This window comes from Montipora capricornis, chromosome 9, assembly GCF_036669925.1.
Source record: "Montipora capricornis isolate CH-2021 chromosome 9, ASM3666992v2, whole genome shotgun sequence".
Classification (NCBI taxonomy): Eukaryota; Metazoa; Cnidaria; class Anthozoa; order Scleractinia; family Acroporidae; genus Montipora; species Montipora capricornis.
Window position 1 is genome coordinate 50,123,443 of NC_090891.1, and position 27,667 is coordinate 50,151,109.

The following is a 27,667-nucleotide window of genomic DNA, read 5'->3' on the forward strand; positions in this document are numbered from 1 at the left end:
ACCCCTCTCATACAAAGAATAAACATCAAAAACAGCCAAAATAGAAGGAACAGAAGAAACAACCAGCGTAGGAAGAGACCACAGGCAAAGAACACGGAGAACCAGGTAGAGACAGACCAGAAATAACACCATTAGAACGTATATTACAAGCAAGAACCTCAGCCACTAAAACATAAAGGAGGTGGGACAGGGGACATCCCTGCCTCACCCCACGAGATAACTTAAAAGAATTTGAAATATAACCATTAACATTAACACTACTACACACATTATTGCTAAATAAAATAACCCACTCAACACCCATAGCATATAAGGTAGAACGAAGGAAGGTGCAATCAACCCTGTCGAATGCCTTTTTTTGGTCAAGAGAAAGAAGAGAAACAGGAGCACCACAAGAAGAGCAAAAATCAACAACATCACGAAGAAAAGCAACATTTTTACCAATAAAGCGGCCAGGAACACCACAAGACTGATCTTTATCAACAACCAAATGAATAACCTTAAGAAGACGAGCAGCAATGAAACGAGAAGCAATTTTGTAATCAACACTCAACAGGGAGATTGGACGCCAGTGTTTGGGATCAAGACGATCCCCTTTCTTAAAAGATAACGTAATGATACTTCGTCGCTGAGAGTGAGACAAAGAGCCCAAACCAAATGCAGAATTCAAAACACAAACTAAATCAAAACCCAGAACATGCCAAAATTTAAATAGAATTCCATGGGAAGGCCATCACAACCAGGAGGTTTACCACCGGCCATGCCCTGAAGAGCAGCAAAACACTCCTCCTGGCTGAGAAGATTTTTGCACCCCTCACTGTCATGAACAGGAAGAAATGGAAGAAGAATCGAAAAGAAGCTCAGCACGACCATTAGAGTCGCAAGGAGCAGCAGAGAAAAGATCCAAATAGAAATAGCGAAAAACACCACACAACCCATCCTTATCTGTAACCAAAGTACCATCACTAGCTCTCAGCGCCGAGATATTACGGTCAGTGCCGTTTTTTTTTTTAGAGGCGGAAGAAGTAAGCAGAGGAGGACTCGCCCTCCTCCACCCACCTCGACCGGGCACAAACCTGAGCTCCATGAGCAACCTGAAGATCCAGAGCATGAAGACGAGACAGCGTAAAGAGATAAACAGGAAGAAAAGAAAGACGACCAGAATTTTATTTATTTATTTATTTATTTTGTGATTCGCCCAAGGGCAGGTGATAATACAATAGGAATCTAGGTCCCCTATATAATATTAACACCCAAACCCAACCCCGGATGAGAAAGAAAACCTAACCCAAAGTACCCATTAAAAAATTAAGAACTACAGATAGTCATAGGATTAACTCTTCGACATTTAGGACAAATTAACTTATATGAACGTATATTGTCTCTGTCGAATACTATTTTAAGCCTTTCAACGAAAAAATACTTTAGCTTATTTTTAAAAGAAGAGATGGAAGTCTGCGACTTAAAGGAACCCTCCACTGTTTTTACAAATATCGCTTAAAATGTTCCAAATGTGCTTATTAATAGACCTGATATAAAAAAAATGCCTTACCTAGCGAACTGATTTTCTTTTCGATTTTCAAAGAACAGCCTTTCAGTCACTTCGAACTTCCGGCGGCCGCCATCTTGAATAGCGCGCAGTGCACTGTGGGCTGATGACGTATCGTGGTTGCTCGCTGCAATCTGCTGACCTGATCCATGCTGTGTTTATTGAAAACATGTTGCAGATTTCGCCGTATCAGTTTGAGCCGGAGTATTCTTCTAGCGAAGAAGAACCACAAAGTGCCGCAGAAGAAGAAGAAGAAGAAGAAGAAGAAGATTCAATTTCAAATGAAGGAAACGAGAATCGCCGGTCAAACACGTCTTGGTGCTCATGTGAACGATGTGTTGCAATGCCGAGTGAAAAAGAATGCGTTTGCTGTAAAGAGCTGACATTTTTGTCCAAAATTGTTGAAGGTACACTGCAATGTATATGTAAAGAGGTCATCGATGCTTTTTTTTCCCGAAAAGCCGTGTTTCTTAAGCTATTTTTGTATAAACAAATGAGGTGGTAATAAATCTGTGGTAATGGAATTAAACTGTTGTTAATTTCTTTGTTTTGAGATTGCTCGTTCATAAAGGCCATTTGATTTTTTAGAAATTTAATGTACAGAGAACGTTTTCTGTACTGTTAGAAATAACCATTTGTGGCCTGATCCCATTATAGTATAAAATTCGTCAGAAAGATCGAACTAACTTAGCTGTTGTCCCGGACATTCCGTCCTAGACCTGTCTTGCATTACTTCACACGATAGTTTTGAGGCGGTGTGCCTCAACAGAGATGTACTATGGACCGCTTTGGTCAGCTTGCACGATCGTGAAAGTGCCGGCCTTCCTGATAGGGAACAAGTATCTAACAGGTGTGTTATCTTGTGTAAAAATCTAGTTTATCAAACGACTTAATCGGTTGTTGCTTTTTAGTGAGAAGACAGATTGCTCATCCAGCAAATTCAACAACATAAACAAAAGTAATATTTTTATTTAGGATGATAAATGATGTTCCAGAAAATGCTTCAGACAACTGTTATTAACAGGACACTACTGCAATATATTTATAAGTGATATTCATTACAAAAGAAAAACTAAAAATGAAATCTGGTCAACACATTGCTGTACCTTCACTCAAGTTAAGCTTAAAATTAAGCTTTTATTTATTGGCAAACATAGCTTACAATATTTTTCTCCTCATTTTGGAAAATTTTCTTATTCAGGTCATTGCGGTATGCTGCATACAGGCAGTTTACCTGGTGGGCCCATGGCTACCTTGGTAAAAACATTCGCCGTGTAATACCATCTTGTGCTGTAAAAAAAATCAGAGCTACATTTCCCGCACCAGATGGCATGTACACAGGATACATAGCAGGAGATGATGATGACAGCTCATTTGACAGTGAGCTTGATGAAGCCTGGAGAGACTTTTTAAATATATAAAATATTTTCACTGTAAAACAATATTTTAATCTGATAACATGTATCTTCAAGGAACTTAATTATATTTCTTTTAACAAAGAGAAACGATTTTGTAAATTTTAAGCAAGAGTCTATGATAGTTTACAAAGAACATTGACATATTATGTTGCTCTATCTTGATTGGTTCATTGGATCATCTTTGTCATTTGAGATTAGCCAGGTAAGAACTTAGGGTTTTGGTTTTCCCACACTGAAATGAAAATTACTCAATAAATATATTTATAAGTGACCCTGTATTAATAAATTTGCACATGGAGTCTAGTTGTAGGTTAAACTATAGCTAGCAGAGGAGCTAATTCTTCTTAAATCTAGATAACCGGACTCTTGCTTCAATAATGTCATTCCGATTAGGCCTTTGTAGTGGTGCCATAACCCCAGACCTATCTTTGTGCTTAGGGGCTGGCTTCTTTCCTGATGCTGCCAACAAAAATGCTGTTTGCAGCATGTCCTCAAGATATTCATAGGACTTCTCTTCCAGGACTGGTTCAGCTCCAAATCTCTTGGACACCTTGTTCCAGGAGATTTTAAATCTAGGCTCCCCCTGACATTCGCCAGCTTGGATGATGGCCTAGTTTGAAGTAAAGTATGTATATTAATAAACCTTTCTTTTATTCATTAACTGATTTGGAGTATGAGTTACACAAAATATAATTTCTCCTCTTTCACAAGCCATCTATTAATTTATCCACTGCAGAAGGGGGAAAATCTCAAGAAGCTTACCTGTGGTCTGTTAACGTTGTTGTTGTGGTCAAGTGCTGCCAACATAGTAGCAACTTTCATGACATCATGGGTGAAGTGTTGCAGCTTTGGCAAGTACTTGAGGTACATTGAATGATACACTTCTAGAGCTGTGGTGTGCACAAACTGTGTGAGGTGGATGATGTCTTTCAGGAGAAGCTTATCTTTAACAATGTTTACAAGTGCTGTATGTGCTGCACTACCAGGCTTGAGCCACTTCTTCTTGCGCTGCTGCTCTGGTGAAAGTGGTGGATGGTCACACTTGTGGAAAGTCTTGTTTCCTGGCCAACTGTGCCTGTTTGTCACGTGGTGCATTACTGATAACCATTTCTCTCGCAGTACTTCTGGATCTTTATTGCAGCTCTCCGCGCACCACCTCAAATGGTTGACAATGGACGGAATCCACGGTGCAAGGTCTGAGCAACCAGACTTTTTAGATGCTGCAGATAACTTCTTACTGACTGTCTTAGCCAGATGCCAAGGATCAAACTGGTGATCTATGTTTGCATGGTTTACTCTCATTTCCTTCTTTATTTGAGTGTGTCTGTCAGTTGATATCAATTTGACCTCAATGTCATTAGCCTCAATGTTTGCTAAAGTGCCAACAAATCCCTTTTTCTCCATTTGATTAGAATTAGCTACTTGAGACACAGATACCACATTGAAATCAATGACCTTTTGGCTTGTTACATCTAAAAATGTATAAGTGCAATACTTTGCAGAATGTCCAGGACTGTCACAGCGTCCATCACCAGCTAAAACAGCACCACCTTCCCTGTCCTTCAATTCACTGAAAATCTCCTGTTGTTGCTGCTGCCATGTCGTTCTTACAACAGGAAAGATGTACTGTTCTCTAATGTTGAAATATGTTCCCTTACCAATGAATTTAAGATTTATCAACTTCGACAGTGCCGCGAATTTCGAGAAGGGAATGCCACAAAAAAAGATCCCAGCTGTGAAAAGCAGATTTCCAGCACCTTTTATATTGGCCAATGGTGGCTGTGATTGCCACAGGTACTCACAGTTATTGATGCAAGTTAGTTTTAGAGAAAGCTGAGAGCCTTCATTTTCAACTTCAACAGTGCTCTCAGGTATTATTAGAGAGCCACACTTAGGGCAAAATCTTAATAACTCTTTCAATTGCTCCTCATAAACCATGAAAACTCGTTCTTTGTAAGTGTTATGTGTGCATGCGTTTGCACTGTCACTATTAGATTCTTGTGAGTCCTGAGAGCTGCATGTACCGAAGCCATCTTCATTTTTTAAACTTGGAGTATATTGTGCGCCACTGGTGGTTGTTTCTTGAGAAACAATTATGTCCATGGGTTCTTTAACTTCTAGCTCCATTTCAGAATTCAGTTTTACACATTCACTTCTTTCACACCTGACAGGGGGAGCATCATCATCCAAATCTGAAAAAAGCTCAACTTGGGAATCATATCCATCTTCAACAACAATAGAATCTTTTTAATGTCATCAGCATTGTCAGGTAAGAAATTGCTGGGTGCTGTGTTTTGGATGGTTTTCAAAACGTAACTATGATCTGATAAAGCTTCCTCTGTAATGTCAAGGGGGAATTGACATCCAACATCACAGGTTGTAACCGTTACGGTTCTTGATGTTTCACTGATTTGTACACTCGTTGTTTCCGGCCATTCTGTTTGCGAAGCCATTTCACATGTGGTTTTTTCGATTTCTAGTAAGCTTGTATCAATTTCTTCATTAGTGACTTCTTCAGTAATTTCTTCAGTTGTCATGACCATTTCTTGATTTTCGTCATTTTTCGAATGCGACGTGCTTTGTAACATGGCATCTAGGGTCTAGATAGATATAGGATCAAACAGAAGTGAAAAAGTTTTTTTAAAAAAAAAAAAAAAAAAAAAAAGATGACTATGGAACAGTGTGATGACAATCTGAGCCCATCTATGGGTATTTCTGATGAAAGCGAAGGTGCGACGATTACCGCTGAAAAATGGAGATCTCAAGGTTGAAGGGAAGATTTATAAACGCGCCAAATATGATGGAATATTGACCATTAAACTAATGCTAGAAAAAAATATCTGTCATCTTTTCTAGCTAACACAAAATTTATTTTAATGTGTGGTGAGATAAGAATTCGACCGTGAATTAACTACACTTTCAGGCAATGATTTCAAACCATAAAACGAAGATCTGCTTCAAAAAATCAAAGATTTGTAACAAAAAAGATGTAACGAAAATGAAGTACTCATATCTCAAGAGAAAGGTCTCGAGTTTTGGGTACAAACCTCTTGTCGTTGTTTTTTCTCTGCTCGTTTTCTGCTGGTAAGACGAGTAGGCGCGGGTTTTTTGTGTGAGAAGATCGTGGGGATAGCATCCGGCTTGAGCTTTCTTTTCCAAGGGCACGAACCGAGGAGTTCACCCTCAAGTCTGACTCTATCCTCGTAGCAGCCGGCTTCAAAATGTTCAGAGCAAAGACGAGGATTTTTTGGCAGTGACGTCCTTCCGATCGCTCGAACCCAAGCTTGGCGAAATCTTTCATCTTTTGGGTTTTTGCGGTATTTAGTCTGTTTGTTGCAACCAAAAGCTACGCAGTGAGGCATTTTACAACTCAAATTTACTGCGAAGCCGCGACACGAGCAACCACGATACGTCATCAGCCCACAGTGCACTGCGCACTATTCAAGATGGTGGCCGCCGGAAGTTCGAAGTGGCTGAAAGGCTGTTCTTTGAAAATCGAAAAGAAAATCAGTTCGCTAGGTAAGGCATTTTTTTTATATCATGTCTATTAATAAGCACATTTGGAACATTTTAAGCGATATTTGTAAAAACAGTGGAGGGTTCCTTTAATGCTATCTGGTATGGCGTTCCATAAATTGGCTAGGCGATTGAAGAAGGAATCGCGAAACAGACAAGTTTCGCGATTCCTTCTTCAATCGCCTAGCCAATTTATGGAACGCCATAATGAATCAACATGAACTTTTAAATTGGCAGCCAGTTTAGACAGAATATCACGTTCAACTACTTTACTTTTACTAGGAGTTACACAATAATTTACACTAATACGTTTAATATGGGATTTACCTTTGTCCCACCACCCAGTGAGGGAAGAATAAGAAGACTGACGAGACTGCTAGTAAAACCTAAAAGTTGAGATGAGGTCGATATACTCGGCCTCATTCAAAACAGAAAGATTGAGCTTCCACAACCCCCAACCTGAGGGAGAGGGTTGGGGAGAGCCCATGAGAAAGAGAGAGCACAATGATCAGAAAAAGGACATGGTATAATGTGTACAGAAGACACATAAGGCACCCAAGCATACGGACAACCGATGAGGTCAATGCACGATGCAAGGGCCCTATCGGGCTGGAACCAGGTAAAAGCGGAATCATTTAAGTGCCTTTCACGCCAAATATGCACCACACAATAATCCGAAAAGATAGCTGACAACAAAGCAGAACTTTCCTGAGAGACATCAAAAGGACAAGACCCACGGCGATCCCGAACACGGTCCAGGACCGTGTTGAAATCGCCTCACAAAAAAGTAGAAACAGCAGGATCGATAGCATGAACACAACAAACCAAAAAAGCGTCACGATCTGGATTACAGTTAGGAGCATAAATAGAGGTAACATGGAAAACAGAACCACGAAGACTAAACTCAACCAAGACAAAAGGACAATCGAACTCGCAAACAACAGACCGACACTCCATAACCGAACGATACAAAACAACCACACCACGAGAATGATTCGTACCAAAAGAACTAGCACACAAATAACCAAACCGAGACAACCAAGAAAGAAGATCATCATTACAGACGGCGTGTCTCCTGTAGACAAACTACCGAAGGAGAGAGATGGAACAACCACTGGAGAAAACCAAGACGCGTGTCACCATCTCTCAACCCATTAACGTTAACAGAAATAACAGTGTGCTCTTTCTGTGCGCCTTCGTGGTTCTCTGCATTGTCGTTTAAGATGTCCAGGTTTGCCACAGTTGAAACACCGGCGAGGTCGGGTTCGTTGTCTGCTGTTGTCTTGTCTTTGAGGAGATCTTTGACGGATTGGTTGTCTTGTGGAAGATGGATGGTGAGTGTGTCTGTGTCCACTCTCGGACGTGTGATGTGATGTAGAATGCTGTTGTAGTGTACCTGATGGATGAGATGTACTTGGTGGTGTTCTGGATCTGCTTGATACTTGTGAGTGATGTGATGTAGAGTGGTTTGAGTGTTTGTGATATTTTGAATTTGTGTTACTTGAGTGTTTTTTGCATTTATTTGAGTGTGCTGGTAAGTGTATAGAACGTGATCTACGTGCTTGTGATGAGTGTGATGATGATGATGATGAAGAATCTGTGGATGATGCACGTGTTTTTTCTTGTTTTGTCGTTTGATGGATGTTTTGGAGGTGGTGGAACTGCAGCAGTTTTGCCTTTTAAGCGTTATGTTATGTTGGGTGAGCATGTGTTGAAGAATGTGTCGTGTGATGTGCTGGCAGTTATTTTTTCGGTGGTGTCTATAGGAGAAACTGGTGTCATTGGTACATCTTGACTTCCAGATGTTGCAATTGCATCCCTTAAACACATTGTATCCATCTTTTCACATACATCTCTTATATTTGCAGCGCTTGTGACATTCTCGTACTCTTCCTCACTGCTTTGCAAAATTTTGTCTTCATTGTCAACATCGATTGCAGTTGAGAATGGTTTGCTTCCCGACACCTGTAAGTTCAATTTGGCACTAGTATTAACTGGTTATGATATGATGTCATGTAGATTGAACTTTCACATATGCATATATATATGTCTTTAAATCATGGCATGCTTATTTAATCTGCTAAGAAACAAGTATTACTATTTTGTCTGCAAGGAGGAAATTTCTCTTTAGTCTTTTTTTTTGTGTTTTTTCTTTTTGCCTTTTTCTATCGGTTGTAATTGACTATACACGTCTTCGTCTTCTTGGACAGCAGATGGTGTCTGTGCTTTCGGGGTAGTCGTAGTTATCCTCACACTTGGTCTTTTTTTTTTAGCAGGTGGTGGACTAAGGTTCCTCTTCCGACTCAGAGTCGGACTCTGGGGGTAAAACTTTTTTCGGCTTTCGTAGATTTTTGGCCTTAGATTTACCCGAGATACCTGCTTTACCTTTCTGCGTTACTGTAACAGGTGTTTCTTCAGCCTGAGCTCTTTGAAGGCGCGATCTTGCCTTTAGCTCAGAGTACGTTGGAGTACTACTTTGTGGAGGTGATTCTGGCTGAGTTGAACGTCCGTCATCCGGACGGTCGCTTAGTTCCTGTAAAAGCTGTTGGGAAGAACATTGTTTTTTTCTTCCCTTTGAAAAGTGGGCTCCACTACTGCTAGAAACAGCTTTTTCCTTCCACCAGTTGTTCAAAGACCCTAATGTGGGCTTTTGTTTGAACTCATGGTTAAGCGGCAAATCGCATCTTTGTGCGTACTCTGCAGGGTTTCGCACAAATAGTGACTCCCAATAAGATACATGATATGGCCCATCATTTCTAGGCCGTCAAAAATATCATCTTTGGACAATTCATCTCTGTCTTCATCGTCATCATCAGTGACGACATAAGTGAGAAGGTCATGTATCATACCTTCCGTTGTCAGATGTCCTGACCTTGTATTGAAATTGGCAATAAGCTCATTGAACCTATGCAATTCAGGCATCACTACTTCAGGGGTTGACCTTTCAAATAGGTGATCTAATTGTTGCAGATTACTGCTGACAGTATCTGCGATTTCACTTAAGGCGACCTGTGGTCGCTTCAGAAACTCACAGTTACGCACATCGATGTTTTTTAGACAGTGCTCTTCGGATGTGTGTTCCGGTTTAACTTTGCTGTATGGTCTCAAGAAAAAACAAGGGAAGTGACTAAAAAAATTCACTCCTTGTTCACCACTTCCGGATGCATATTTACTTGGTGAAGCCATCTGAAAAAGGAAATTAACCTCGTGACTGTTCAACAGGACTATATTGTCTCGGATGGGTTGGCGTCAAGAAATATAAATCTTTGAGATATTGTTACATAGGCACTGCCTTCTGGTATGTTGTCACAATCTAACCATAAAACGATTTTCTTTAGATTTTGTCCTTGGATTTTGCAAATGGTGGAGGCAAATGCAGGGACAATGGGATATTTCACAAGCATTGTGTTTTCTACTTGAGTAGTGACAGGATATATTGCGGCTACTCGTCCCGTAGACAATTTCAAAAAAACAGATGCTCCTTGTATTGTAATTACTGTAGCATGTCTTCCATTTACAACTCCTAACTCTTTGTCTGTGTTTTGCGTTATAATTACTTTCATGTCTTTGTACAGTGGCTGTGGATTGTCGGTATTATCAAATTGGATATGTCCGAAATAAGGTTTGTCTTGGAATAAATTGTTAGCTGCTATTCTGTTTACTCTGTTAGCTGCGTTTCGTGAAACAGTTAACATCATTGCATCTGGCATGTTCCTCAAGGACATTATTATCAGGGCCAGGAAGCTTGTGCTTTGAAACCAAACCAGATATTCCTGCACCTCCATAGGGAGGGGAGGTTTACTTTGGGCGGTACACCCATTAACAGAATCATTACTGGACTTATTTTTATTTTTATTTCTGTTTTTCTTTGTTTAAGATTTAGTGTCCGACTGGCCAGTCCCGACAGCACCCTTAGGAACAGAGGCAACACCAGCCTTATTAACATTGTCAGAGCTCTCATAACTTTCCTCATGACCAGATAATACATGACTTATAGTACTTTTACTAGCAGTAAGGCCCTCAACAGGGCCTTAACAGGGCCAGCGCTCACATGAGCGTCACTCACTTTGTCACATCACACATTACTACTATTTTCACAGTTAACACCCATACTAGTACTCAGCCTAGCTCTATTCTCTGAACAGAGCTGCTGAGACACACTACTGATACTATTAACAGTACTAGTACTTTCATAATTACCATCTTTACAAGTACCGCCAGGCACTGACGGACAGGGCGCCTTCAAGGCACCGCCGTCAGGCGAAGGTTGAGACTCGGCACTCACACTAGCATTGCTCACAAGCTGCTCTGCAGGGGTTAACTCACTAAACAGGGCATTGAAACTAACATCGCTAGCAGATATACCACCACTACTATGGCTATAAGCAGGAGGGCCAGCGGGAGTCGGTGGAATTACGGAAACGTCAGAACTAGGAAGGACCGAGACTACAGACCCCACCAAAGGCAAAGAGGGGGCACTAGGGAGGGGGGCAGGGGAATGTGAAAAGAGATCATCACTCCCGCCTGCCTCCACGTCCTCAGGCGCCTCAGGAGGAGCCAGAGAGTCAGCAGAAGCATCTGAAGACATGCTGTGAGGATCAAGGTCAGAACCAGACTCAGACTCAGAAGTCGGGGACAAGGAAGCCATAGGCGAAGCAGGACCAAGACCCCCACCCACAGGGGGAGCCACAATCGCTGGCAGACCTCAAGCCCTCTGGCAATCCTTCGTGAAATGCCCTTCCTTGCCACACCTTTGGCAAAGATCCCATAATGGGCAGTCAACAGCCTTGTGATTCTCTTTACAAATGTTACATTGTAGGGGCTGACCTCTATATCAGGTAGTAACCTGAAAACCATCAATGAGCATGAACAGAGGAATAGTCTCCTTACAGAATATCTGTACCAGCCTTGTCCCAGTGCTGGAAAGAGCAATCCTCTATCGTGCCATAGGGCCGAAGGGCAAGCTTCACACTTTCCCAAGATCCCTCAAAGTGGAAATGGTGAACTTGAACCAGAGTCAAAGGAGGGCCACTTGGAACATCAGGACAGACACGATCGAACAAACAAACACCCTCATAACCTTCAACTACAGTTTTGCCCTAAACCTGCTCAAAAGTAACGTTTATGTCGCCACTGGCAACAGGTGAACCGACTGAACATTAAAATTTTTAAATCAATCACAAATGCATTTGGTGATAGCGGATGGAACTTTGTCACGGAGCGGACCGCCACAACGTAATTTAACGGTACGCCTCAAAAGAGGCAAGCTATGGAGTGGGGCATGGCAAACCAAGAAACCCACACAGAAAGACAGGCTTAACCCAGGTTAGGGCAGGACGCCCAGCATAAGTCCCTTGGAGGGTCACCTGAGTAATTAATTGATGCAAAGTTATGTACAAGAAAGCAAAAACCAGCAAGCAAAAAGGAAAAAGGAGATAAATATATACAAATACTTACACTACCAAAAGAGGTAGCAAGGACCAACCAAATGAGAAGGCGCTGTACCACAAGTCGAGAGGCGCGGGGGACACACTACCAATCAAGGGCTCGACCGGAGGCTAAACCCGTGTCAGGTAAGTATCAACTTTGTCAGCCTCTCCATGGACCGCAAGACGCAACTGCTCTGCACATACCTTGTGGTGGCTTCCTGTCGTCCCAAAACCGGGCAGGCCGGTGACTCGCTTCTTCCTGGGGAAGACAAGAGAAGGTGGCACCTGGTCAGTCAGTTGTTTTACTTTCAATTGATTATTTCTTTCCCAGAGGGAAGTGGGCCGCACTCGGAGTTAGTGCTATACCGAGGCAACCCCTTGGCCAGGACGAGGAAAGCCTCTTTTCCACGGCCCAGTTCCAAAAATCATTGATATTTACCAGGTCCCAAGGTCCCAGGTAAATAGGTCGAATCCCCGAAATATCCATGACACAGGTAAAGGGGAAGGAATAAATTTAAAGCAGGTACAAAAGAGTGTTCATGTTGAGCAAAGCTCAAAGTCCAAACCTAACTAACCTAACAAAAAGTCCAAAACAAAAGTTCATTAAGTCAAAAGCCAGTCCGTACTATAGAAAGCCTAAGTAACGAACTAACTAACTAAAGAACCAACAATAAAAACAGACTAATCAACTAAGGGTGAAAAGTAATGTGATCATCTTCAGAGACTGAACAAACAACGTTTGAAACAGACCAAAAGGACTTAACGTTATCCAAAGAGTCACCCTGAACACGCGATCTAACATCCTTAATAACATTATTGATAATTGAACGGAAGCCTAGAATACTGTTATGAAAAGTTGCAAGATTGCACGCATGCCAAACGAAAAAAAGGACGGTTGCAGCCAAATAATAAAACACCGAAGGGCCAGGAGAAGACGAACAAATAGAAAAGGGGAGAAAGACAAAACAAAAGGAAAACCAAGAAGACGAGAAAACGAAGCTGCAAAGTAGTTCCAAGCCTGTACAGTCCTATGACAATCAATAAAACAATGCTTAGCAGTTTCAGGCAGCGAGCAAACCGTGCAAAGGTCCGCATCAATATACCCCCGGCCCTGAGGTTATATCAAACACGGACTGCATCATGTAAAAGAAGCCAAATCAAATCAAATTTTCTATTCTCAAAGAACTTCAAACCGGACTTTTGCCACACCGAGGCCCATCGATTAATGGGGTGGCCAACAACGGCACCCCAGTAACCAGCGTGCCTCTGTGCAGAATCAGTAAAAACAAAAAGCAAAGAGTAAATGTTCTTAGAGGACAAATCATCAGGCAGGGCACCATTTGGATCAAACAAGGATTTTAGGACCAACAGACAGAGACGATAGAAAAAGGAGGGCTCGGGAGAAACAGGAACAGAATGAGAACAAAAAGAAGAACAAGCATCAAGCTTAGCAAGGCAGTGTCCGAGAAAGTAGCGAGCTAGCAAGTGCCACCTTTCCAAGCCAAATCTATCGCCCAAAGAAGAAAGACAAGAAAGGCGGAAGTCGACAACGTTGAGGCGGCCTATCTTTAGGGGGGCGCAACAATGCTACCGGCTTACATTCTCCATCCTCCCCTTCCATATAAAAAGCCAAACCAAGGGGTGAAAACGATCGCAAACCCATCAGGGAGTGATGGAGAATCTTGGCAACATGCTAGAAACGGCTAGCACCAAGCACATTTACAATCATAGCGCGGCCAATGAAAGAAAGCTCTCTTTGTTTCCACAAGTTGAGGACAGTGTCAAGTTTATCGAGTTAAGAGTTCGAATTATCAGATTCTACCGAAAGCAAGCCGTTAGAGAAATAGGCATCCAGGATCTTGATCCTAGGAACCCATTTCAATCTGAAGGGAGAATTGCCTTGTGACCGCCAGCGGCCGAGCCACATGGCCTCAGTCTTAGAAGTATTAAGTTTGGCGCCAGAACCCAATTCAAATCTATGAATAATTTCCAAGAGCCGACAAAGAGAGCTTTTGGTCTTTAAAAATATTGTAGTATCATCAGGATATTGCGAAATCTTAAATTGAAGTCCGGAAGCACCCGGAGCCGGAAACCAACGATCTGATCACACTGCCTAATTTGGGTCGAGAAGACTTCAGAGATGAGAACATAGAGGAGAGGAGACAGGGGACAACCCTGCCTCATCCCTCTTTCCAGAGACACGGGGGACGAAAGATTACCATTAACAATTTTGCAAGAAAAGACATTGTTATAGAAAAGACTAACCCATTTGCAAAAAGAAGGACCAAAACCAAATTTAAGAAGGGTACGCATAGGAAAAGAATGGTCAACACAGTCAAACGCCTTCTCCTGGTCGAGAGTTACGTGGATTCCATACTCACTAGTTTTGTCAATCATATCCAGGGTGTCTAGGATAAGTTGTAAATTTGAAAAAAATCGATCTGCCGACAACACCGCATGTATGATCCGGATTAACAATGGACTCCATCACAGGCTTCAGACGCTCGGTGATGGCCTTAGAATCAAGTTTGTAATCAGTATTAAGCAGCGAACTAGGGCGCCAATTCTTAGCTAAACGTTTGTCGTCCCTCTTAAACACCAGGCGCAAGAGGCCCTCATGCTGACTATCAGTGAGAGAACCCCAGTATTAGCACACATTTAAAACAAGAGTGAGGACACCGCTGAGGTCCTCCGGGAAAGCAATGTAGAACTCAGTGGGAAGGCCATCCGACCCAGGCGACCTCCCAGTCTGAAGGCTAGTAAGGGCGGAAAAAAGTTCCTCAAACTCGCCTTCACAGCTATCACACTCAGAAACGGATAAGGAAAACTCTAGATCATCAATTAAACTGGCCTGGACTTGCAGGTCGACGGCATCCTTAGCAAAAAGGTTCTTATAAAAATCAACAAGGATCAATTCAATGTCAGCATGAGCAGTCTTCTCCAAACCATTATGGACCTTCAGATCCAAGAACGAGAACGAGTACGACTACGAGTTTTTACTGTGCGAAGTCTGGTACCCCGAGATAGCATAGCCGTTGTCGCGAGCGAACATAATTTTTTCAGATTTCTTATGCATCGGTGACTACGGGTTTCACTCACGCGATCCTCAATCATGTAGCATTTTCTTTAGTTTGTTTTGTCTTTCTTCGCGATGTTCAGCTGCAAATCAATGCAAGAAGCACTAACTGTAATGTACACCAAAGATGTTTTCGACGACATTGATTTGTTTGTTACTTTACAAAGCATCCAAGATTGTTGGGGTTTTATTGATGGCACTGTGAGGCCGATCTCCAGACCAGGAGAACAACGGACATAAAAGGGTACACGCAATAAAGTTCCAATCTGTGGTGGCACCAAATGGTCTAATTGCCAACCTCTATGGCCCAGTAGGTAAGACAATCCTGATTCACTACCCGATTTTCCGAAGTTACGCCTTGTTGGGAGAGGTTCGTAGTTGGTTGAACTCCTGGGAATACACAGTCATGTAGACTTCAGTTTACATTTCTTCAATAAGTCACTTTCGTTCTTTAAAGCACAAATGGAGCACAATTACCATGGTGATTATTATATTATTATTATTGAAGTGAAGTGAAGTGAAGTGAAGCGATTAGTCTCTCCCCTCGGGGATGTTTTTCGGGAGACTTTAGCCAGACTGCTTATTACACAGTTTACAGTTTATTTTAGGAAGTGAAAGATGCCCCCATCCAGATAAGGTCAGACCACAACTCCGGGGACTACGTCCCCAACTCTTATCGAATAGTGAGTGGGTTCTTTTAACGTCCCATACTTTTTAATTTCCAGCAAGGGTTATGAGACGGGACCTCCGGTTTACAGTCCTTATCTGAGAAGACTTGAAAGTCTAACCATTTGCAGATGTAATTTACGAAGGCAGCACATTCTCCTCAGTTATTTTAAGACCCTGAGTGTTGTTCCGGCCGGAGTCGAACTCACGACCTCCCGCATGACAGCCCGGTGCTCAACCAAGTGAGCCACCAGTGCTTATATATTATTAATATATACATGTTATTAATATTAATATGATTATGATCATCATCATCCTCGATAATAATAATAATAACAGTATTTACTAAGCTAACGTATCACTGCACTTGCTTTTTTAGTATATATGTTATTCGAATAAACAATGTGTTGTCTAGTAGTTAGGCATTTATTCGAAAGTGGCATTTAATGGAATAAATACGGTAAATAATTTTTAGGTACAATCTTGAGATGGCACATAAAACTAATTCTATTGGTAGTAAAAATAACGTTCGAGCTGTCGTGTACAATTTAAATTGTAAATAGACAGCACTTTTCATAATCGTGTTGTTTCCACTCAGAGGGAAAAAGACACGATGCTGGAATGCTACGTATGTCTGGGCTGTTGGATGAGCTTGAGCAATACTCCCACTCACCAACTAGGGAACCTCTATGCATCTACGGAGACCCTGCATATCCTCGAAGAATCTGGCTGCACACTCCCTACCGTGATGCTCATCTCACAATGGCACAACAACAGTACAGTAAAATACAATACAATACTTAATTGACCACTCCCCATAGGGGCTTTTCAGGGCCAATCTGAAACAATCAACGAAACAACAGAACACAACAACAACAACAACTGTTAAGATTCCCGACTGACCGGAGGCAAAACAGATGGCTATTTACAAGTGCAGCTGAGAAGTTGAAGCAGGGACTACCAGGATCAAATTCAACGAGTGGTCAGAGCGGGTCTTGAACCCAGGATCTTGGGAACTCAAGGCAAGCATCCTAACCACCCTAACCACTGGGCCACAATGCATCCATGAGTATTGTGAGGGTGGCAGTCGAAAGGGTTTTTGGTGACATTTTAGCATATTTTGCATTAATGGATTATAAGAAAGACTTAAGAATTGTTTTTAGTCCAGTTGGCAAAATGTACATGATCAGTGCCTTATTAAGGAATGCCTTAACCTGTCTATATGGGAATACTACAAGTTCATTTCTCAATATAATGCCACCAACTATTCATAAATATTTTCAAATCTAAATTCTTGAGACAAGACAAGCTTGGTATTTATCTAGCCACATAGAGTGGTTTTCAATCGAGTGTCAAAAGTAATTTGGTAATGGCTTTGGTTTTGCTTTACTGCGCTCTGTGATTGGTTAACAATAAGGGCTTGGTGGAAAAAGTGACGATTTGGCCTTTAGAATTGAAATTTGCCCAGAAATGGTCCACTTTGGTTTACAAATTTGTGATATTAGAATGTTTAGTAAGTAATGGGTTTATTAACAGGGTTTCCACGTGGTAGCTCTTCATCTGTTACTAACTAAACATAACGATTAAGAGATAAAATATTTACAATGTTCATGTGAATAAAACTTAAAATACAAAGATAAGCCGGCCTGTGCCTCGTTCTTTAAGAATCTAAAAATGTGCAAAGAAAAATAGATTTAGATCATCAGGAAGGTTATTGAAAAGGGCTTTAAAGACAAATGACAGAAATGTCTTATTTCCAGGACTTGGGACTTGTGCTGACTGATTGCCAGGAAACTGTTTGTGCCCCGTAAAAGAATACTGCAAATTTTGTATAAATTTTTGAGTCACAGTGACAAACAGTTTCCTGGCAATCAGCACAAGCCACAAGTCCCAAGTCAACATTGCCTTGGGGAAAGGGGGGTTTGGAGGGATCAGTAACTGTCAAGGAATGTGGCCGGAAATAAGACATTTCAGTCATTTGTCTTATACTGAAAGAGATTTGTAAGCCAAAGTGGACCGTTTCTAGGGCAATGTCAATTCTAAAGGCCAAATTGTCGCTTACCCCCTTTTTTCATCAAGCCTTTCAATTGCAAAACTTGTGCAACTTTTTCAACCAATGAGAAACTAACCTAGAACCAAAACCAACCTTGACAGGGTCATACATGTTTTCCCCAGTTATTTACATTTGCTTCGAACTCTGATTGGTTTGTTGCTCTGTTTATGTGTGTTGTAATTGGTTGGAGTAATTACTTGGGTTTTGGTTTTACAACACTCGAATGGAAACTGCTCCCTAACATTACCCAAACATTGGGCCTAGTCGTAGCATGGTGGGTTTCATTTTCTGGTACATTGATATGTTGATGCAACACTGTAACAAAAATTGGACAATAATGCCTTTGTTTTGATGTTAAACATTTTTGGACCTTTAGGGTAGGCGCTTATTCAAAGCTGGGTGAGATTAAATTGTCACCATTTTCAGCGAGTAGTAAGTGTTTTTCAAAGCATGTAGTAAAACAGAATTTGAACTGTTCATTGAAAGTTTTAGTAAAATCTGGTACGAAGTAAACTTGGTCTTTAGGGTAGTCTCTTAGTAGTATGTAGTCAATTTCAATCTCATAGACTATCAAACAATGAATTTAGAGATTGTGCACTTCAGTTTGTGTGTGTGTGTGGGGGAGGGGGCCTTATTAACTTTTCCTACCTTCAGGGTGAGCGCTTATTTACTAAATACCGTCATTTACAAAAATTGTTAAATATTTTAATAAAGACATCTGAGTATTTACTTTGGCGTCTTATAAACTTGAACTTTATCGCCAGTTCCTTCTGCATATTTCACAACAATAATAAATTATTACTTCCATACGGATGATTAAAAATATATTTCTAAAAAATATTTCATGAATTCGTAAAATACATGATGTTAGATACATGTTAATAATGATACATTTTAGAAGCTCAGCTAGAGCGCCAATCATCTGTAAGTTGAAAACTTGTTCTTGTTGACACTTTGCTGTTGATGCAACAAACTCTGTTGAAACATTCTTTGCTGCTGCAGTTCTGTGGCTCTGGCATCCATCTCTCTTTTCCTCATCTCTTCATTTTGGGATTGCTCTAATTTTTCAGCTGTATGCTCTCTCTGACTACATCAACCATTGAAGAATTGTTGCATTTTGCCATTTGATGCTGCTGGCTCTCCATTGTCACTATCAGATTCACCAGCAGTGGTCCTTCGCTTCTTGGTTTCTGGTAAATTTTCTGTTGCCTGTCTTCTCATTTCCTCAGCTGATGCCTTGTCTTTCTTTTGCTTCTGCTCTTCGTTTTCCCTCTGTTCCTCTAGCTCTGCCATTATCTCCTTGATGTCTAACAAGCCCCTTTCCAGTTCTCCATATTCTACATCAACATCACTCGCTCTCTTCTCTTCAGCTTCCTTTCTGTTGAAGTCCTTCAACAGCCGCTCAAACTTTTCTCACAGAACGTTGTGTAACTCGTAGGCCACTTGCTGATAAGCGCTCTGCAATCTGGGTCCAGGTAGCACCTCGTTCTTTAGATCCAATTTTAAATTGATATGGCTCTGTGGCCAGTACTTCTTCTACTAGTAGTTTTTCATGATTATCTTTCCAAATAAAAAGGCGTTGCTTTGGTTCAGATTCGTTTGCCATGTTCTCACTACAATGATAAAATAATACAACTGCCTTCAAAATAAGCTTACTACAGTCAAACCTCCCATAAGTGGACACATTCTTATTATTAAAATTATTATTAACCCACAAAAAATTTAATTATGGTTAAATTGCCTCTAAGAGGTCTCATTTAAAAGTTTCCAGTGGGCCTAATAGCAAACAAAAAATTAATGAGCAGTAAACATTTCAAGATCAATACGCGGAGAGGCCTATTTTAAATCAACAGTTTTCAGGCCAGAGGTCATTTTTTTTCTTTCCACTATTTACGAGTGAATGCCACTCGGAAGTTTGAAGAAATCTTGCCAGTGCAAAATACAAAGAATATTACTTTGATTCACTTGACTGTCACCACAAATCAACGTTTTGTAGAGGCAGTTTTCTCTGAGTTATTGCGGACCATTATGCTGATCAATTTAAACTCGAAGTAATTTTTGCTAAGTTTCATTTTCTCCAGCTTTATTTACACTGTCATTTGATTTCCATTTGATTTGATGGGAGCCCGTTAGGTGGCCGTCAGAATCAAAAGTAAAACGAGTTACGAAGCCTTGAAAAGAGGGGGAGACAAGCAGGGCGACACCGGCCGACCTGACGCCCCAAACGACCAATAGCATTTCTCAGTCCACTTTCGAGAGAATTCATTAGCCTGTTCCAGACGAGACACATGTGTTTCCTGGAGCAGGATCAAATCAAAAGACAACAAGGAAATTTTACGAATGAAAATAACACGTTTTGCAGGTGTACTGAGTCCGCGCGCATTAAGAGACAGCAATTTAAGCATTGATACTAACAGCCCTTGCCAACCCTGTGCCATGTACCCCCTTCCTCATCACTAAGTGAGTTTCAGTCCTCACGTCCAGGGGTCCTCCAGCGCTCACAATCACCTCCGCAGGATGGTCCCGCTCACGCCGCCACCCCCGGAGCTGGTCCTGGGTAGAAGCACCTGAGGCACAGCTGCCAGGAGGGCCACGCTCACCGGCGCCCCAACAGGAGTCGTGCTCCTGCTCTCGAACCCCCGAAGGATCATGGGACTGGGTATGCTCTTCCTCTCCATCCCCTTCTTCCTGCTGATTCTCTTCACTCTTCTTATTGTCCATAGGAGCAACACTATCCTTTAACACAGGTGCACGGGTATCAGCAGGCGGTGGGCGGGACACAGAAACAACTTTGGCGACATCAGCATAGGTAGACGGACGAGAATTACGAACGGACAAAATGTTCCCACCATAAACGACAAAAGGACAATCCCGAAAACAATGATCACATTTAAGACACACGCTACTCATAAGAGGCGACAGACACGAAATAGCACGATGGCCAGGCAGCTTACAATTAAGGAAACGGAAAAAGTCAAACTTACCACCAAGGTGATCTTGCGAACCTCAGCGACGGCATGTTTTAGGTTGGTCTGGGTACCAGACCCAGATAAATTCGCCCGCAATATGAATACAAGATGGAATATCCTTGTTAAGACACATCTTGGCCGTACAGACCCCATTAAAAACACCATCCGTCACACGGTCACGGGGGAAAGAAAAGACCTTCCCGTAGGCTCACAAGCAGCCAATCAGCACAGTATCAGGCATTTCACAGGGTGCTTGGTAGATCTTAACCAGCCGAACTCGATTCTCACAATCACCAAGAAGAACCTGACATCCAGAAATTATTATCTCATCCTTTCCTAACGCAACATTATTCGCACGATAATCATTAAACGTGACGATCCGAGTCCACTTAGAAAGACAAATTAGATGGAAGCAATAACATTGATGTCAATACAGGCCGCATCAAAGCCCTGGAGGATCTCTTGGGTTGGTGGTGACCTTGTCGCAGGAAAAGTACACGGACAGATCCTTGTTGAGCAGATGGTGTTTCCAATGGTAGACCACCGCAAAGCAGGAAAGGGGTCAAAGCGAGCACCAGAACTCATAAAGTCACCCAACACATTTGGGAGCAGGATATCCGGACTAAGGCTCTGGGAAAACAACTCAGGAGTCACAGCAGGAGCTTGGTCGTCTGGCACAGCATCAGCCCAGGAAGGAGAGCCACAAACAGAAGGAGTCTCTGGAACAACAGAAATCAAATCGTCAGTTAATAAATCAGTATCACCACTCATATTACTAAGGCTATCGCTCATCTTCTTCTTCTTCTTCCCATAAGATAGGGAGGTGAAGGCGTTGCTTCTGAAACAATGGCACAAATGCCAATTATGCAGCCAAAAGGCAGAGAATCGATGCCATAACATGCTTGCAGCAGACGTAGTGCTGCCAGTATCCTGGTCGCAAGATATGGTTGTCCGATTATAATTCGCCCCTAGTAGGGAATCTGCAAAGCCAACCTGAAAGTGAGGCAGGCACACACAACGATTGCGAACTTGTACAAAGGATGGACGGGCAGGCAGCCACAGCCACGAGCACTATGGCGTTTGAGTTGACGGCAAGAAAGCAAATTGACATGTTGGTTCCTCTGACCTCTTTTTGACTTTCCCCTTATAAAAGAGTAAATTTTCACGGCAAATTACTTGTCTACAACCATACATACCACAGGGAATCGACAACGTGCGTGTTGGCGACAGAAATGTAACGCCAACTGCCCTGGCCCCTTCTCATGTTACTCAATGCATACCAGATGGCCAGAAGGCAACATAGTACAAGGGAGGCATAAGAAATCTATCACGCTTACAGATAGGCGATCGAACATTACAAACATACATCTTCTTACATTTTCCAAACGATGCAAGAGGATAGGAGCTTGATCCGCCCGCCAGTACTTTCTTGTTTCACTCGTCGATTGATCTATAATCAATGATTTCTCTGCAGCAACGAAGAATGCAAGAAATAAAGTGAGGTTCCGCTCTGCACTGCACCCACCAAATAACTCAAACATTCAACCAGATTTCAATTCACGGCAAACTCACCTTGGCCTTGGTTACTCAGTTCTGTCCCGTCTCGTCCCGTCAGTAAATGACAGAACTGCATCTTCCATGCTTGCCTGACTGACTGAAATCACACCAACAAACCATCCCATTTGTGCCATTCCTTTCCGAGGGGGGTGCCGGGACTAGCGCGAACGCAGGTCCCCACTACCAGAAATTATACGCTCAAGTTACCCACATTTGGGGTAATCGCAAGGGTCAACCCAATTGAAGTGCAATGAAAGAGCCTCACCTTGAGAGGACTGCCTCCCTGATCACAGTGCCTCCCGCATCAGGTAAGTTTTTTTGTGTTTGAGGCCAACAGGCAGCCCCCCAGTAGGGTGAGTGCAATGGCTCCTGGACATAATGTCAAATCCCACACCATATGAGGGTGAGGGTACTCCTAAACAGAGGGTGCAACCAACATGCCAAACTGACCGGGGGATCGAACCCTGCCCCCACAAAAATTAAGGCAGACATGATGGAATCAGGACAAGAGAGGACAAAAGAATCGCACTCTGGAGATGCCTCGTCTGTCTTACACTTCAGAGTGACAATTCACACTGGACAAAGGAAAGGGAAAGAAGACATACAAAAACTAGCCTGGGGAGAAATCATCAGGGGCAGGGAAGTTCTTCACAAAATAATCAAGTTCCGGAACAAGCGTATTTGAGTAGCAAATGCCATGGACCTCCTCAAAACAGATGTCACCCCTCCAAACATCCCTCATGGTACCAAAAAAGGAGACTAAAGTATGTTCCTGATGGTTGGTGCCCATGTCCAACACGGCAAGACTCCCATCCAGAGATGAGAGCGCTGAGGGCAAGGAGAACCGGCCACCCGGGATCTTCTGCTTACGTTTACGCTTACGCTGTCGTGGGGAGTCAGAAGACTCCGCACCAGGAGCCGAGTCCGACTCCGACTCCCCAGGAGTGAGGTCCACAGGGATAATGAGGAATCCGGAATAAGTGGAGCGAAGGCCCCGCCCTGCATTATCGTAGGTGACAGCCGGGCTTACGTGTGGGTCGACCCGACTCTGAAGAAGAGGAGGACAAACCTCCTCCATTGCATCATCGACGAAAGGATCCGGCCGGATCCTCCGCGACCTCAGTGCCAGGGGGACTGGCGTCAGAGGCCGTGACCCCAGCCTCCCCCTCTTGACGAGAAGACACCGGAAGAACCCCAGAGGCCGGTTGAGGTGTAGGCTGTCCCCAGGCGTTCCTACATTCGTGGGCCATATGACCAGACTGGCCACAGTGCCGACATCGTCCACTGAGTGGGCAAGCATGACTCCGGTGACCGATCTTCTTACAGATGGCGCAGTAGGGGGGCTGACCACGGTACCAAACACGGCAATCGAAGCCAGCCAGACGCAAATCAACAGGGACATCTTTGGACAAAGAGATCTTGACATCACTCAGGCTGGGAAACCCAGGGTATTCACCCCTCTGGAGAGAATGAACCTGCCCAAAGGAGAAGAAGAAGGAACGGACGGCATCGTCTGGGAGCTTGAACGGGCAATCTCAGAGATACACCAGATGGGACGAAGTATCAGCGCTGCAAAGGCGAAGCTGAACATCACCATAAAGAATTCCATGCTGAAAAGTGGACTGACAAACGTACTCTTCCTTAAAGGACAGGCGGACAGCACCATTCCTCAGGAACTGGATGGACGAGAGCTGGTCTTTCTCCACTGACTCAAGTAGGCGGGGAAGGACCTGCGAACAGCCAGCAGAACAGTAGATTTCTGTCCGGGCACTGCATGGTGTTAGCAGCCGGCATCCCTTGGCTGATCTTGGAGGAACCAAAGTTCAACCAAGAAACGAACCCAGAGAAAGCAAAAAGGCACGAGTGTTCAAAAAGCTATCTAGCCCGCAAAAGCTATTAAATGATAGTACCGCAAGTGAAGGAAAGGTGAGGAACCACAAGTGAAAAAAACACCAAAGGCACTCACAGACCTCGGCCAAGCCCTCACGAGCTCAAAATGGCAGAGATACTTAGCTACGTAACAAACTAATGAAAGGGTCTGGTAAGTATGAACTTTTTCAGCCTCTCCATGGACCCCAAGACGCAACTGCTCTGCACATAGCTTGTGGTGGCTTCTTGTCGTCCCAAAACCGGGCAGGCCGGAGACTCGCTCCTTCCTAGGGAAGACAAGTGAAGGTGGAAGCTGCTCAGTTAGTCAGTCAGTTGTTTTACTTTCAATTGATTATTTCTTCCCCGGAGGGAAGTGGGCCACACTCGGAGGTAGTGCTATACCGAGGCAACCTGTGGCCAGGACGAGGCAAGTCTCTTTTCCACGGCCCAGTTCCAAAAATCAGTTAAAGATATGAGCTGCTCGATGAGCAGTGTATCAGATATTAAGCTGATAAGAACAGATTTTTTTCCATTTTAAAACTTTATTCAGGAGAGCAACACCTATTTACAAACAGCTACAGCACAGTAGATAAAACTATTTACACCCAAAAGTTACAAGATCAGAAATACACAGAGTGGAAAATTGCAGGATTCGAAAAAGCACAAGTCTAAATCAAAAGAAAATGCAAAAGATAACTTAAAAATCTTTTCTCAAATCTCCTCCAAAATCAAAAGAAAAAGACAAGATTATCGTGATCCCGAAAACTGCAAACTTCTGGATAAACCCAGAGAGAGCGAAACCTAGTAGGTGAAAAGCGATGCTTATGGATAACAATCCTATGCTTAACATCGGCAACGATATATTTGATCAAAGCTCTAGAATTCTCTCTTCCGTTTTGGAAGGTCGCTTTGTTTCGGAATTTCCAGACACCATATAGGACAGTCTTTAAAGATGTACAAGAGAATACAAAGATTCTTACTGTCTGGGTGGAGGAACACATATAGAAAAACAGATGCACATGTAGGTGTAAAGGGACTTGTCAAAAGGGAAGAGGGTAAAGGCAAAAACAAAAGCCACACACGTGTAACTCGAGGAAAGTGCAAGAAACAGTGATCAAGAGTCTCAACCCTGGGGCACAGAGCACAATGAGGGGAAGAAATATAACCCCAATCCCAAAGGGAACGGCAGACCTTGACTGCTCGGAGAGTGATCAGCCATGCTAGATCATTCTTAAAGTTTTTGGTAAATCCATCACGGACAAATTCTAAGTGGCTGGACACTCAGAATCTAGAAGGAATAAAAGGAGTCCAAAACCCGGGTAGAATTGCAGGAGTATAAAAAGCTTCTAAAAGCAGAGTATAAAAGGCTTCAAATGTAAAGGAAAAACTCGAGGGAATAACCAAGGATCGCATAGAAGACAAAATGTGCATATAAAAGACGGTAGGCTGGGTGGCATTAGGCAGTCAATTGTCACGTAGGCAAGCCCACTCAGGGCGCAAAGGGGCAAGGCTGGCACCACAGAAATAGCGAACCAGAAAGAAGCATTTACAGAATGCAATGTCGAGAGAGCTAAAGGAGGCGGCCAGTCGAGCTGCCTTTCCCTGACACACAAAATCCTTAAGTCCCAGGCTGCCCTTAGCTAAGGGGCAGAAGATCGTCTTTCGGGCAACTGTCTCCAGCCAGGAGCCCCAGAGAAAGGGCCAAATTAAACTCTTAATTCAATCAAGGGCCCACTTAGGGGGTTCGAGAAAGCGTGAAACATATAAGAACTTGCTCAGGCCTAGGATATTAAGAACTAAAACCTTGCCAATCAAAGACAGGGAGCGCGAATTCCACAACGAGAGGGAATTATCTAGCTTGGGAAGGCGCGGCTCCCAATTATCGTGCTCCACATAAACCGTACCAAAAACAATGCCTAATACTTCCATCTCTCTAACCCAGGAGAGACCAAGTGGTTGGTCCTGGCGATCTTTCCAGGCACCAAGCCACATGGGCTCTGTTTTGGCGACATTGAGTTTAGCGCCAGTACCTCGTTCATAAAGGGAGATTGCAGAAAATAGGAAGACTAGGGAACTATACATCTTAACGAAAGCAGTCGTGTCATTGGCATACTGCCCTACTCGAAATTGTAAGCCCCCAGCCCCCTGTAGGAGAAAGCCATTGATCGTGGGACAGGTGCGAATCTTACATGCGAGCACGTCCACACACAATATGTAAAGCATGGGAGATAGAGCATCTCCTTGTCGCAGGGGAACAGGATCAGAGAGGAAATTGTTGACTGAAACTTGCATAAAGGCCCCGTTATATAAAGGTTGAATGCAATTCTGAAAAGATGGGCCAAAACCAAAGTGTTCCAGCAAATCTAGAAGAAAGGATCTATTGACACGGTCGAAAGCTTTCTCCTGATCGAAGGAGAGCAAGATCCCAGTCTCTCCAGTACGTTCTACGTAATTAGGACAATCACGCAGCAAGATAAGATTGGAAGAGATTGATCTCCCAGGCACCAAGCAGGTCTGGTCGGGGCTAACAATACAATGTAAAACTTTGGCGAGACGCATAGAGAACGCATCGGGACATATTTTATAATCAATGTTTACAAGCGAAATGGGAGGCCAATTCTTCAACAGGCTCTTGTCACCGCGCTTATGAACCAAGCGGGTGAGGCTGGCCTTCATGGACTCACACAGTACACTATTGTCAAGGGATTCATTAAAAACTCTACTAAGAGAGGTCCTAGACTAGACCAAAACGGCGAGTAGAACTCCACCGACAGACCGTCGGGGCCAGGGGTTTTATTACGGTTGGATAATTTCAAAGCCTCAGAGGCCTCCGCTAAAGAGAGGGGGCCCTCACACATGTCCCGCTTATCGTCAGGTAAGTGGGCTGTGATGTGAGAGAACAACTCCTCCTGCACAGAAAGATCAATAACCTTTTCCGAAAACAAATTACTGTAAAATTGTTTGTGCCTGCATGATTTGTGGTAGAGAGTAAACCTCAGTCCCATCTGCCGTAAAGACAGATGGGATGAGGATCCTCTCGTGCCGTTGACTTTCCAAAGTAAAGAAAAACCTAGTGGGGGCCTGGCCCTCCTCCAACCACTTTGCCCAACTTCTAACTTTAGCACCTTCCAATTCCGAGTCAAAACCTTGCCTTGAGAGAGGCCTCGAGACTAGCAATCTTATACGCGTCAGAAGGAGGCCCCACAGCAAGCCGTTGCTTCAGGGCAATAAGACGATTAGTGGAGAGGACCTTCTCCTGGGAGAGCGCAGTGCGGTGGTCCCGGGAGAAGGAAATATCACGTTTTAAGGACTCCCAAAATTCCTTGGAGGAGGGAAAAGCATGACGAAAAAGCAAATAGCAGTCGATGACCTCAGAAATAATTGAACAAAAATCCTTATCCTCGAGTAATGAGTTATTAATTTTTCAAACTCCCGGCCCGCCGAACAACACATGATGGCAGATAATGGACGGGGAGGAAGATGAGAACATAAATAGGAGGGACTGCAACCAGGAGAAAACACTGTGGGCAAAAGGACATGAGAAGAACAAGTGGGAAGGGCACTC

At 43.1% G+C, this 27,667-nt stretch overlaps 2 protein-coding genes, 2 non-coding genes and 1 pseudogene across 4 annotated transcripts; 1 reads left to right on the forward strand and 4 right to left on the reverse strand.

Annotated features, from left to right (window-relative positions):
- The first annotated feature begins 1,846 nt into the window (after nucleotides 1-1,846).
- LOC138015850 (P2X purinoceptor 7-like) lies at nucleotides 1,847-2,970 on the forward strand. The gene is made up of 3 exons (XM_068862969.1): nucleotides 1,847-1,956; nucleotides 2,267-2,399; nucleotides 2,751-2,970. The coding sequence occupies exons 1-3, from the start codon at nucleotides 1,893-1,895 to the stop codon at nucleotides 2,968-2,970; spliced, it is 417 nt and encodes a 138-aa protein (XP_068719070.1). The 5' UTR covers nucleotides 1,847-1,892.
- A 47-nt stretch (nucleotides 2,971-3,017) lies between these two features.
- LOC138017731 (uncharacterized) lies at nucleotides 3,018-5,094 on the reverse strand. The gene is made up of 2 exons (XM_068864735.1): nucleotides 3,730-5,094; nucleotides 3,018-3,577 (listed from the first exon to the last, which is right to left on the reverse strand). Exons 1-2 carry the CDS (start codon nucleotides 5,092-5,094, stop codon nucleotides 3,302-3,304), a joined length of 1,641 nt encoding a protein of 546 aa, XP_068720836.1. The 3' UTR covers nucleotides 3,018-3,301.
- A 7,150-nt stretch (nucleotides 5,095-12,244) lies between these two features.
- Nucleotides 12,245-12,422, reverse strand: LOC138017957 (U2 spliceosomal RNA; annotated as a pseudogene).
- Nucleotides 12,423-22,385: 9,963 nt separating this feature from the next.
- On the reverse strand, nucleotides 22,386-22,549 carry LOC138017935 (U1 spliceosomal RNA). The gene has a single exon (XR_011125969.1). It is a non-coding gene; the product is annotated as a U1 spliceosomal RNA (small nuclear RNA).
- A 1,921-nt stretch (nucleotides 22,550-24,470) lies between these two features.
- LOC138017951 (U2 spliceosomal RNA) lies at nucleotides 24,471-24,661 on the reverse strand. Its single transcript, XR_011125983.1, has one exon. It is a non-coding gene; the product is annotated as a U2 spliceosomal RNA (small nuclear RNA).
- Between the last annotated feature and the right edge of the window lie 3,006 nt (nucleotides 24,662-27,667).

Excerpts from the sequence above, each read along its gene's own strand:
- LOC138015850 (XM_068862969.1), top strand. The coding sequence starts at position 1,893 with ATGCCGAGTGAAAAAGAATGCGTTTGCTGTAAAGAGCTGACATTTTTG. Across the intron at positions 1,957-2,266 it reads TTTGTCCAAAATTGTTGAAG|ACCTGTCTTGCATTACTTCA; the intron begins GTACACTGCAAT and ends ATTCCGTCCTAG. Across the intron at positions 2,400-2,750 it reads AGGGAACAAGTATCTAACAG|GTCATTGCGGTATGCTGCAT; the intron begins GTGTGTTATCTT and ends TTTCTTATTCAG.
- LOC138017731 (XM_068864735.1), bottom strand. The coding sequence starts at position 5,094 with ATGGAGCTAGAAGTTAAAGAACCCATGGACATAATTGTTTCTCAAGAA. Across the intron at positions 3,578-3,729 it reads ACAACGTTAACAGACCACAG|GCCATCATCCAAGCTGGCGA; the intron begins GTAAGCTTCTTG and ends ACTTCAAACTAG.